Source organism: Microtus ochrogaster, linkage group LG2 (assembly GCF_000317375.1).
Source record: "Microtus ochrogaster isolate Prairie Vole_2 linkage group LG2, MicOch1.0, whole genome shotgun sequence".
Classification (NCBI taxonomy): Eukaryota; Metazoa; Chordata; class Mammalia; order Rodentia; family Cricetidae; genus Microtus; species Microtus ochrogaster.
In genome coordinates, this window is record NC_022028.1 from 49537940 (window position 1) to 49551676 (window position 13737).

Genomic DNA, 13737 nt, shown 5'->3' on the forward strand with positions numbered 1-13737 from the left:
CATGAGTGTGTGCGTGTGTGCATGCATGTGTGTGTGCATGTGCTGTGTGTGTGCGTGCATGTGTGTTTGCATGCACGTGTGCATGTGCGTGTGTGCGTGTGTGTGTCTGTGTGCACCATGGATAACATAACTTCTGAGGGTAGAGGTCAAAGGACAACTCTCAGGAGTTGGTTCTCTCCTTTCACCAAGCGCTCTAAGGATGGAATTCTGGTAGCTGTGGAAAGCAGCAAGTGTCTTCACCCACGTAAGCCATTTTGCCAGACCCCCAATCTTTTTTATTCTGACATTCCACTGTTCGCTTCCCAGCTCTGGAAGCAGAAATATTGCTTTTTCTCTGTTTTAACCTAAACATGAATCTTGTTCGCTGCAAGCACAGTTTGGCCCCTGATGGATCAGAGGCTTGGGGCTCTTCTGTTCAGCACTCAAAGCCCACTACAAGCAGGAGTTGGCACACTGACTATATGGAAAAATCCCTCCCCACAACCACTCTCCAGGGCAAGCTCAGTGGAAGAGTTGAGTCACTGTGACTGGGAATAGTCAGAAAATATTGTTATCTGTGAATGGGGGATCAAACAACAGGGTCACAGCAGTATTTGAACTGGAGCATGATAAGGGGAACAATCCTCAGATAGGACTGCATGAAATCGGTCTCTGGAGAGCTGTAACTTACAATCCAAAGCCATGAAGGAACTTAGTCAAAACAACTATCCACGAAGCGTGCAAGCCTACGTGCATTCTCCCAGACTCGGGGGATGGAGAAACACCCCCTGCCCTCTGGAGGCTGCACAGGACCCAGCGCAGTGCTGGGAACAATGAGCCAGGGAACAGTAGCAATTCCTGGGAGGCATGAAGGGACTTGTGTACTCCTTGTGGGCACAGCTGAGACTACACCCGCCAAGACATGGCCAAAGGCTCATTTTGTCCTTCTCCCAAGCCTGTGGAAAGTAGAGACACAGGAAGAAGCCCTCTCATGTCCCCATGAAACCAAGAATACCCTATGTGAATTAAAGGCATGACATTGTCCAACACTGAACCCAGCCACACCTAAAAAGGAGTTTTTTTTAAAAGAAATCCTACAAGTAACTTTCTTAATAACTATAAAATAATTAAATCACAACATAAGCAATTAGTAATAATCAACAAAAGTTAACTGGTGTGTGAAAGCTGTCGGCATCAGCCTGGCAGGGTGGTTACCCATTCCTCATACCAACTGCTAAGAACTGGGACTGAACTGTCTGTCCATCATAGCCAGGACACCCCAGATCTACCATGGACGACACAGGCTCTCTAAGACTCAGTTGCCTTAGTTTTCGTATGTGTGTGTATGTGTATGCATGTATACGTGTGTATGGTGTGGGAGGTCCTTCTGTCTATGTGTTGCTTTTGTTGGTTAATGAATAAAGAACTGGCTTGGCCTATAGAATGGGAGGAGGAAGGCGGGGTCAGAGGGAGAAGCCATGGATGCTGGGAACTTTAGCCCATAAGCCACAGTCATGTGGTGATACACAGATTAATAGAAATGGGTTAAATTAAGATGTAAGAGTTAGCCAATATTAGAAGCTAGAGCTAATGGGCCAAGCAGTGATTTAATTAATATAGTTTCTGTGTTATATTTGGGGTCTAAGCTAGCCAGGCGGCTGGGAACCAACAAGCTCTCCCCTCCAACATGTGTATACATGTGCGTGTGTGTGTGTGTGTGTGTGTGTGTGTGTGTGTGTGAGCACGTGTGCATGTGAGCATGTGTGTATATGGAAGCCAGAAGACAACCCTTGAAAGTCGATACTTAGACACTCTACTTTTTTTTTTTTTAACAACAGAGTCTCTAAGTGGCCTGGAACTCACCGAGTAATCTAGGTGGTTAGCTGGTGAATGCCAAGGACCTGCTTGCCTCTGCCTCCTCAGTACCGAGATTTCAAGTGTGCAGCACCATGCCCAGCTCTTTATATGTAGGTTCTGGAGTTGAACCTGGGTCCTTAGGCTTACAAGGCAAGCAACAGGCTGACTGAGCCATATCCCCAGGGCAGCTGCCTCATTTTCAACCCTATCTTGAAAAGCAGTGGTTGCTGCTCTCTGAGAGGATGTGGATAAAATTCTTGGCCAACCCAGGCACTTTCGAGTCCAAGTTTTGTTCTTAATAATCTGTTTGTTCATTGTACAAATATTTGCTGTGCTCAGCGTTGTGGTCTGAGTAGGAAACACCCCCCACAGGCCCATGTGTTGAAGGTCAAGTGTCCACTTGGCCGTGCCATTTTGGAAGAAGTGAAAACTTCAGGACTGGGTTGCAGGAAGTAGGTCCCTAGAGGATGCAGAATTCGAGGGGTGTCTGATCTGCGGCAGTATTCTGTCTCGATTTCCGGTTCCTGGCCACTATGGGATGATCAACCTCTGCCACGTGCTCCTGACACTAATGTGTCTTCCTTGTCTTGATGCCAAGTGGCAGAGCCCTCTGACTTAACCATCTGCAACCAAAGGAAAGGCCTCCCCCTTAAACTGTTTCCCTCAGGGATTTCTCATAGCAAGGAAAAACGACTAAGGCTCCCCAACTGTGCCTCACAATGGCATGACCGCAGGAGAGTGAGTCCACAGGATCAAAGGCGAAGCCTCTGTAGCCAAGAAGCTCACGGTTACACAGTAGGGTTACATACGGAATCACAGGTGGGGTGAAATGAAGGAAGTGGGGGCATGGAAGCTGATGCCATCCTCCCCAGGGCTCTCTCCCATGGTCACAACACCAACTCATCAGCGCCCCCTAGCAGTGAACACTGCTTTCCTGCTTACCTGCACAGTGGAGTGCAGAAAGGCCACTGTGTAGAGCATGGGCTTCCACATGGGTAAGTTGCTGATGTCCAGGAGGTCTTGGTTGATTCCGGCGAACGTCCTTTTCAGGCCTGCCCGCACACCTTGGGGTGGTTCGTTTGTGAACTTGAGGGAAGTCTGTTGTGAGAAGCAGTTGTGCTTATTGTTACAAAGTACTATAGGGGAGCTAGGAGAGGGCTCAGTGGCTAAAACACTGGTTGCTCAGCAGAGGACCTAGGTTCGGTTCCCAGCACCCATTACAGTAGCATACAACTGTCTGTGACTCCAATCTCAAGGATCTAGTGCCCTCTTCTGGTCTCCAAGGGCACTACATGCATGTGATACATATAGTTTAAACAACCACACATATAAAATAAGTCAATTAATAAAGGAGAACTCATATTATGTTAGGTAATGACATGCTTATAGCATAGACTATGTGGTCTGGAATTCAGCAGAGTAAAAGCCAATTACACTGACCAGAGGACAAACCCGATAAATTAATATGACCTTAGAACTCTCTTGTGATTTTACTATATCAGCCTGATTACCATAGCCAAGATTTATACAGTCTGCTGTGTTCCTTCATTTACAAACTGTGTGACATTTATTTATTCTTTGGGTGGCCCAGCATATGCCACAGCACAGATGTGGAGGTCAGAGGACACCTTGTTCTTTCCTTCCACCACACATGTTCTGAAGGTCAAACTCAGGTTGGTGGGCTTAGCAGCAAGCACTCTGATCCAACCAACTTGCCCTTCCCATCCACCCTTCAGTACTGTCATGAACTATGTTGTAAACCTGGTTAACTCTTGGTAACAAACCTGGAGTAACGTAATTGGGAACCGGTCGTGGGGCTCCGTGGTTATCCACACTCGGAAAGAGTCCTCCATGGTCTCCGTGGTCAACAGCGTCTCTAGTAATTCTTCCATGAACTCTAGACCAAGGTGACAGTTTTGCAGTAACACCCAGCCACCCTGTATCCAAAAAAGAGCCCATATTTATTTCTCATATCTTGTGATTATTTTACCAAAACAAAATGCACCATTTCAAAAATAAGTTTGCTTATGGCATGATTAGCTTGAGTCTATATTTAATAATTTAAAAAAAAACTATATGTCAACACTGTCATCTGCTCCTGGCCCAATCTGGAGACTTCGAGTCAGGTGGCTAACCACTGTGATGAAGTTGCAGTCTGGCACCCCCAGCTCCTCAGAGATTAGAAATGAAAACTTGAGTGTGTGCGCCATCTAATGGTGAGGTTGGTAACTTGCACAGGCTTGATTAAGGTGAGAACCCACTCAACAGCACACCAAGAAGACAGCTTCACAGTCATCCATAAAAGTGCTTGTCACCTTCTGAAAGTCAGAGGTGATGTATGTGGTGGCGTTTGTTAGCCAAGCTCTAAATCATACTGTTTGTCATCCCTTTTCCCAGGGACTGCTGAAAATATGATTTATTAAGCTCTGCCTAAAAGGGTTAAGTATAGCACCTTTTAACAGTAAGTCAGAGGCCATCACTCCCCTACGAAAACAAGACTATCCACTCGTTTGCTGAGTCAGTGCCAGGCTCTATACTTCAGGCTGGCCTTGAACTCACTGTGTAGCCTAGGCTACTCTTGAACTCCCAAGGCTCTTTCTTCTAACCTCCAAGTACTGAAATTACAGGTACGCATCACTGTGCCCACTAAGTCAACATTTTAATATCTAGATGTAACTACAGTAGACTGGATAACTACATCTACAAACTGTTAAATGCAGTAAATGCATGATAAGGTATTTAAACTGTGCCTTCAATTGAAAGGAAAAATATCTGAGTCAGGCTGGCTTCAAGAGCACAGAGGACGCACTGGGCCTATCGTGAGTTACAGAAGATGAAATTCAGCATCATGGACACAGTTCTTTCTGGTCCTTCACTCAGCGTTCAGTGACAGCAGATGTGTTTGAAATCTGGGGTTCCCAAGGTCACATTACGGCCACACTTGCATTTATTTTTTTTCTTTCAGATAATGCCATTATCAGTACATTGTGAGAAACAGATGTGGAAGTTACAAAAACTATCATCCCAAAGAAGATTAAAGTCAATGTAATATTCTAAAGTTTTCCTGCTCACTGAAACTTAAAAAAAGGATCAATTTTTCCCAAAGTAGAACAGACAAATCACCCGAAAGGGTGGAAGATCTGACTCAAGTAGAAATAATTGCACATCATTGCCTTGATATATAAATTAAATATAATTTATTATTGAATTTAATTAGGTGATAAAGATTAAGGCTTAGGGCACTTGAAAATTAATGACCAGCTTGAAATTTTGATGACCTAAGTAGAGCTTTGGACCATTACCCCTCACTGGTCATTAATTCCCAGGGAAGAGCCGTGACAAAGTTGCCACAGACATGATGAGATCAAACACTTAAAAACAAACCAAGATTTCTATCTTACGTTTATAAATTATGCCCTTTCTTATTACAGCTGAGATGGCTATCTGCAAAAGCATTTCTAGAAAGTTAACGATCTGTGTATTTATTAGGCACAACATCAACTTCCTCTCAACATTCCACTTCAATAAAGATCATCATCAATACTTAAACAAAAAGTTCTCAACTATTTCTTATTTGCCTGAAATGATCCATTATTGAAAAAAATGAAAGCCTGCCTTTAACTGAAAATTGAAATTTAATGGCCCTGATTTTTTCCTTATATTAATAGTAACTATGAAATTCCAAGAAGGCTGGTGCTGTAATCTTAGGAACCAGATGTTGTGCCTAGACTGTAAACAGATAGATGGATGGAAAGATACAAAAAAAAAAAAAGAGGTGAATGTGGACCATAGAAAGCAAGAAGCTTGTAAAGGACATAGAAAACTGTCCTTTCTATAGAGCTACAAGGAGGAAAACTGCCTTGAGGTGTAAGGTTCACAGATGACCAAAGGTTTGACCATGCAGCACGAATGGAAAATGAACATCAGAGGAAGGATGCTTCCAATCACTATCGCTTCCAAGGTAGACCAGATGGATGGGGGAATTGTAGTGCTTAAGTCAAAACAATGGTGCTCGCTGGTTGCATACCTGTTGCATGGACATCTGAATCAGTTTTCGAGCATGCACTTCTTGTCCTTGTCCCATTGAGATAGTTCTACATTCTGCAACACAAGAAGCTCACAATAACAAGATGTCAGCTTTACCACTGTCTCCTTCCCTCCTTTCGTCTAAGAAGGACCTGGCTTTCCATGGTGACAACACAGACTGGACTTCAAAAGAGTGTATATGCATATGCATGTGTGTGTGCATGCATGTATGCATGTGTTTGTGTATCCATGCATGTGTTCATACATGCATGTATGCATGTGTTTATGTGTGCATATGTGATCGCATACGTGTGTGTGTGTGTGTCTAATTTGGGGGTATTTCATTTTGCCCTACTGATTTGTTTACTTGTTTTTAGCCAGTTGCACACTGGTTAAATTATTGCCATTTGATAAAGCTTTAAAAATTTAAGAGCGGTCATTTCCAATTACTGTTTTTTCTTTTCAAGCTTCTGTAGCTATTCTTGTCCGTCTATGCGGATGATCTAATATCTTCCTGGGATCCAATTAGGGGAAAATGATGTTTGAATTTCAATTAGACTTATATTCGATTTACAGACTAATCTATAAAATATTGACACCTTTACAATATTGAATTCTAATGCTGGGAATCAGTTTTAATCCTATTTATTTGAATTAACATTCCATGTCACTGAGAAAGTTTTATATTTTTCTTTAAATGGGTATTTTTTTAAATGACCCATTTCATCTTTATTGCTAAGTTAATGGAATTTTTACATTTTATTTTTACAAGAAAGCACAATTGATTTTTTTAAAAAAATATTTATGTTGTGAGTAGCCACCTTGCTGGACTGTTCTATTAAGTAGAATAATTTTCAGTTGATTCATTTCTGGTTTGAGCTAGGCGATTACATTGTCTGAGAGTAATGGTGGCATTTTTGGTCCCTCCTTTTCGGTAGTTACACCTTTTATTTATGATTCTCACAATATGTTAGCTGTATCTTCCACCAGGATGTCTAATCACCGTGGCAGTGGGCAGACATCTTTGTCTTGAGTCTGACTTTAATGGGTATGTCTCAGTTGTTCACCAGCAAGGCTGCTGCCAACGCCTCCAGCACACCAATGACTTCACAGGGTCTTCTGCTCCTAGCTTTGCAAAGTCAAATATGGATGCGGAACTTTTTTAAAAATGCTTTTACTGTCTTTACTGTTTATGTGTGTGTGTGTGTCCCCATCTGTCTGACTGACTGTGTGTGTGTGTGTGTGTGTGTGTGTGTGTATGCATATGCATGCCATGGTCTAAGTTTGGCAATCAGAGGACAACTTGTTGGAGTTGGTCATCACCTTCCACCTTTATGTGAGTTCCAGGGATTGAACTCAGATCATCAGGCTTGGCAGCAGACACCTTTATCAGCTGAACCTTCTTGCTGACCATAAATTGCTTTCCTAATCTTTACAAAGTAAATTAATCAACCCTGCAAGTATGGCTATAGCGGCTTTATGTAGCAATGCCAATGACGCCCAGGCTCCCCCTGAGTATGTGGAGAGAATCAACGGTTCCATTCACAGGACAGTGTCCCCATCCTTGAGCCCCACTGACTCTATCCCTGCTGCCTTGCTTAGGTGCTACAAGTTCTTGCCCTGAGATAATATTCTTTCTGTCTCCTATTGGTAATGAAGAAATAATCTCATATCAAGAACATGGTGCTTCTTTATAAGGGGTCAGGGCTGGAGAGAAGGCTCAATGGCTAAGAGGCTCAGTAGTTAACTTGCTACTTTTATAGAGGAGCCAAGTTCAGTCCCCAGAACCTGCATCAGGCCGTTCACAAATGCCTGTAAGTCTCTTCTGGTACCCACATTCACCACACGTACCGACAACAGACACACACAAACACATAATTAAAAATAAGATAACATCTGAAAGAACGCGGTGCTTTCTCCAGAATCTGTGCAGCTATGAACCTATGATCATCATTTATTCCTACAGAAAGCGGTTACAGCTGTCGCACATCCTGTTGGGGTACGTTCACATCTGTCTGCTCCAGCTGTGCTCTGCTTAGCCCCAAACCTCTCAATGACTCATTACTAACTTGCTATTGAACGAAAGCATGAACAAATGAATCCCTGGCCATCAGACATTTCAATAATGGTTCTAGTTTTTCAGATTATAACAAAATACACTTTGGTGTCATTTTATATAAACGTGGCAGCAGTGCATGATGGCTCCTTATCACTCTTGTGTCCTGCTGTCCACCAGCACAGCCATCTGCTGATGAAACAGTCTGAGAAAGATACAGCTCAAAGGTCTGCTCAAAGACACCTGTGTCTCAGGTACAAATGGAAAAAAGGAGAAAAAAGTTTAATTTTTAAATATAGCTTTGTTTCATAGACAATTTTCCTCTTCTCTTTCTTTCTTTTTAGACAGGGTCTCACTATGTAATCCTGGCAGGCCTGAGACTCACTATGTAGACCAGGGCAGCCTTGAACTCACAGAGATCTGCCTGCCTCTACCTCCCAAATGCTGGATTAAAGGTGTGCACCACTGAGCCTGGCCACAGATTCTTCTCTAAGAATCACCCGCGAGAGGTGATATTCAGAGCAAGCATGGGTGTGCTGTTAAACCTCATACACAAAGGGTCAGTCATACCCAACTTCAGTTTTTTGGCCAGGGCATCAATCTGGATGGTGGGGTCAGAGCCCATGGACAGGAAACAGATCAGAGGCGTATGTGTATCACTTTCTTCCCACGTCTTCTCCAGATTTAGGATAACTGGCTCAGTGTACTTCTCCTCCAGAGAGTCCGCGATGTATTTTCTTGCTTGAAAAACGGTGCGGTCTGGGCACCAAGATCTTGAAATGAATAAAAAATTAGAGGAAGTAAGTTCAACATGCTCCCCCTCTGTCTCTAATTCTGAAGGTGAAAAGGCCATGCGTTTAATTAACAAAGGGACAGCAGGCGCATCCTCCCTTCCGCGGGGCTGTATGAGAGGGGTGGCTAGCTTTGCTATCCCTGGATGAGCACAGATTTAATCGTGTGAGGGGTTGGTGTCTGGTACTGGCAGGGAGCTGGGTAGAGTCAGTAACAACAGAGTGTCCTCTGCTAGCCTCAGCCCGTGATGGGTGTGCCAAAGGGCCAGAAGTAAGCTATCAGCAAGCAACTGGTTTGAACAGTTTGTGCGTCACACACCCTAACAAGTTCAACACACACAGGACACATCAAATAAATAAATGCCAGACAGTTATCATTTAGATTTGAGATCCGCTGTCTCTCAAGCAGATTCTCACTAATAACACTGCTCATGTGACATGGGTCCAATATTAAAATGGTTGGTATAAGACAAATGGCTTATTTCAGTGAAAACAAGTAACTCTTTCATACTCTACTGAGCAGGGGGTCACCACTGCGGCCACCCTGGTCACTCTCATGAGTGACAACAGTCAGCAAACAGCATTCCCAATGGCAAGCTCAGGTATGCTACAGTAGGAAACAAAACTGGCCTAAATAATCCACCTCTTTTTGCTATTCATATTCTGTGGTGTGTGTGTGTGTGTGTGTGTGTGTGTGTGCGCGCGCGCGTGTGCGTGCTTGTGTACAAGCCAGAGCAAGAGAGTGGAGATCAGAGGGTAACTTGCTGGAGCTGGTTCTCCTTCCACAGTGTGGGTCCGGGGACTCAAACCTCCAGCAGCAAGCACTTTTACCCAATGAACCATCCCACCAGCCCAAGTTCCGTTTCTTTTTTTTTTTTTTTACAGAGGTAAATTCAATAATGAATGATCCACCCACTATCAAATGGATAAAAGACACATAAAAACATTATCTTTCCCGCTCTCTCTGCAAGCCCTACCGCTAATACATTGTTGAACTAGACCTCTCTCCGGCTATCATTTACTGTCAAGGAACTGCAGGGCTGCGTCCCCACACAATGCACAGAACAGCGGGGAACGCGATGATGTTGACTGCCGGGGTCAGCCTTGTGATGAGATCCAGTGAGGGATGCTTCCAGATCTCGATGGCCCTGTGCTCACCTGATGAGCAGAAGCTTGCGACAGGTATCCAGGGAATCATTATATCCATCAGGGATGATCTCCTCCTCCGGGGAGTCTTTGTCGAACCAGCTTTTCCACCCCTTCTCATTCCGAGATATCTAAGAGTAACAAGCCAATAACTAAGTCACAGGACTGCATGAGATCGGGATGAACCAGACCTTCCAAAGGACCCCCAGAGAGCTACTCTTGCTGGTTCTTGGCTTACAAAGCAAAACAACCCCACTATTGTCTACAATGACCTGAATAACATAGAAACAGTGTTACTGTTGCTTTCAGTTTTGCTAGTCGCCTTCCTGGGTTTGTTCACTACAGTTAGAATAATGTATCCGTGACACAAACAGTTATATCAAGGCTTCTCAGTCATGACACTTCATTTGACACTTGGGGATGGACATTTTTATGAAGTGCAGGGCTGTCCTCGGTGTGGTAGTGTAACTGGCAAGAGAAACACTTGTGTCCCTCTGTGGTTAACATACTCAAACCACAGGTCCCTAGAAGTTGGAATTCCACCCAGGAATCTCATGCTAGAAGAAAGGGCCGAGGCCCTGGGAGCAGCCAGAGGACTGTGCCTCATGAAGAATGGTTTGCGACTTGTCTTAGGCCACCTTGCATCAGAGACTGGAGCTGGAACAATGGAGGATTCAGTGACAGCAGAATGTCACCGTGAGCCTGCCTGCTTACTCGGGCATGCCTCCTGACTCCCCACAGTTTAAACCTGACCCCCGCCCCCCCCCTGCAGAGTCAGATTGAGAGCAGGGAGGCACCAGATCTCTGCGAGATCTCTCTGTCCCTCTTTCCAGTGTGGCTGCACTGAATCTCATTCTTCTGCTTTTCACTATTAATTGGTCTCTTTAATCGGCTTACTGGGACAGGCAGTTGAGCCTGTGAGGACAGGCTCTAACCCTAATCTCTCTGGTAACAGCAAGCGTGCTTCGCAGCATCTCCGTTCTCTACCCACTAGATGCCAGTAGCATCCCTGCCTTCGAGTCTGAATGATCAGAAATGTCTCCAGACATTGCCACATACCCTGCTGGGGGTGGCACAAAATTACTTTCCACTGAGAACTATGGAGGTGGACCAATTCCCCGGAACACTGATCTCTATTTAAAAATAGCAAGAGAAGCCAAAAATCCAAATTTTCATTTTCCTAGCGAGACATTAAAGCTGAGAGCGGGAGAAGCCTCTCCGAGTGGGTCTCAAGTAGCTGCTCATCGGAACGCATGCAGGGGACCTGGGGGTGCAGGAGCATTAAAAGGTGCCCCTGCTGCCCAAGTGCCATTGAGTCTAATTAGAAGCCCTGTGCTGCTGAGTCTGTCTCATAATCCTCAGCAGCCGCCAGGCTGGGGTCCTCAAGATGGTTTGTCAGCACTTTTGAGAAATCTATAGTGAGCATTAAAAGCGGACAGAAGTTCACCTCTCAGATCCTATGTGCCAGACCTACGGACTGAACTTTTTCCTCCGTCTCCCTCCCTCCACCCCACCCGCCTCGTGTTATATACATAAACGTGCTGGTGGATCTGAGCCACTCCGCAGTCTCGAGCCCTTGTCAAATGACTTCCCCCATCATGCTCCATCTTAGTTTTGGAGGCAGAGACCCTCACCTGAGCCCAGAACTCCCCACTGCAGCTGGACTGGCTGTCCTGCAAGCCCCAGAGATCCTGTTGTCTCTGCTTCCCAAGCATTGGCTGGGATGGCAGACATATGTCAACTCTCCCAGGGTTTTTTTGTTTGTTTGTTTGTTTGTTTTGGGGGTTTTGTTTTTAAAACGCAGGTCTCAAGGGTCTGGTGGCAGGTCCTCATGCTTGCACGGTTGGCACCATCTGTCCAGCTCCTTCTTATTTGGGACACAGAGAGGTGGGAACCCACTCAGAGCTGGGTATCCTATCAGCAGTTCACAGTAGAGGACACCGACAGAGAGCGGGTTGTTAACCAATTAACTCTGCAGTTCAATTGCTTCAGCCTTGTCCCTGGGGCAGTATGAGACAGGGGAGGGGTTCTGAAGTTCATCTAAACTGTCCCCTGGAGATTACAGTGGCTCAATTGCTCTTCTTTTGGGGGCTGGAGTAAGGGAACAGGCTGGAGGGGGTGGGCTGGGGTGGTTAAGCTGAAAAAGCACCTGCCATGCTATCCATGAGGTCCCATGTAAAAAGCTGACTATAGTGGCATGTGTTTGGAATCCCAATCCAGGGAAGTAGAGACAGCGGAGCCCTGGGACTCTATCCCGGACAAACTGTACTACTTGGTAGGATGGATGGAGCCAAAAGAACAACAGCTAAGGTTAACCTCTGGCTCCTGCATGCTTGTGCCCACACGTGCATGTATAGCCGTGCACATACACAAAGCCTGTGAAAAGCTCCCTTTGAAGTTCGTCCATCCACACCCCACCTCCCCTACCCAGAAGGCCGCACTAGCTTTAATCCAGTGGTTCTCAACCTGTGAGTCAAGACCCCTTTGGGGATCAATCCCTTTCATAGGATTGCCTAAGACCACTGGAAAACACAGATGTTTACATTATGATTCACAACAGTAGCAAAATCACAGCTATGAAGCAGCAACAAAAAGAATTTTATGGTTGAGGTCACCACAACGTGAGGGTCTGTATTAAAGTGTCGCGGCATTAGGAAGGGTGAGAACCACTGATTTAATCTTCATTTTGCTTTCAAGCCAGGGTCCCACTATGTCGGTCAGGATGGCCTGACCACCTGATCCCCCTGCCTCAGTCTCCTGAGAACTGGGACTTGCAGGCATGGGCCATCACACCCATCTAAATCTGTGTGTTCACTTGCTCTTCCCCTGCGGGTAGAAACTGTCACCACGAGGCCCTGGTTAAACAACCGACTGTGTTTTCATCTGTGTTTTATGTAGCCCCTCTTCCTTTACCTGGTTCATAATTTCTGCAAACTGGGGGAGCTTACTGAGCTCCACGAGGTTCAGCCACGTCATGTCCAGGATCCAGCGAAAGGGTTTGGGGGGACACGCCTTCAGGTCCAGAGCTGCTCCACCTGGGAAGACATGCAAGACACATCAATAACACCAGTTTGCTATTCATTCTTTTTTTTTTTTTTTGGTTTTTTTAGACAGGGGACATCTCTCCCTGTGAGTACCCAAAACCAGAGGCAGGTTGAACTTTTGAAGGTTTGTGAACACACTCCCATTTTGCTATTCATTCTTTTTTTTTTTTTTTTTATTCTTTGGGTTTCTTTCTTGGGAAAGGTTCATTGAAGATAAGATTCTACGGGAAGTATATGTCTGAAAGCAAGTCCTCTGCCACTTTGGAAGTTTTATATAAATTTTGTGCATGACATATTGCCAAGGTGGAAGAAATCTTCATTTCTTTAAAATGTTAAAGATGTTATCGCATCAGTTTTGGCTCCTAATCTCACCATTACATAAATCTGGGTTATTAATTCTGTTGAGTGAACCTGGCTTTATTTTTCTCCCACGCATGAAACTGTTTTTCCAACTGTCATGGATCTTTGATATTTTGTTTCCTCATATTGATTCTCATAAATTTCCTGCATTATTCCTTCCATCATTTTATTTTCTTTCTAGAATTCTAATAATTCTCTTCACTGCGTTTTATTCTCTCTTTTTAACTGTTTCCCAGAACAATATCCTGGTTTATCTGCCAATCATTTTGTTTCTTCCTCTCAGCTAACACATTTATGTCTTTCCAAAATTCTTTTTCAAAAGTACTCATTTATTTAAGAGCCTTCCTGTCGCGTGGATGCACATTTTAGTGATAATACTTTTCTAAGTACATTCTTTTCTTTACTTGCTTATTTGCTTGTTTGTTTGTTTTAGCTCCTATTCTTACGACAGAGGATTTTCACAGACATTTTTCACTTG

The 13737-nt window shown here is 44.5% G+C and overlaps 1 protein-coding gene across 1 annotated transcript in view; it reads right to left on the reverse strand.

Moving 5' to 3' along the window:
- Dnah8 (dynein axonemal heavy chain 8) overlaps positions 1-13737 on the reverse strand; it is a 228267-nt gene that overhangs the window by 52710 nt on the left and 161820 nt on the right. The window contains 6 exon segments of the mRNA XM_026785784.1: positions 2779-2934; positions 3621-3773; positions 5864-5937; positions 8489-8691; positions 9868-9986; positions 12769-12890. Coding sequence (XP_026641585.1) covers positions 2779-2934; positions 3621-3773; positions 5864-5937; positions 8489-8691; positions 9868-9986; positions 12769-12890 — 827 coding nt within the window.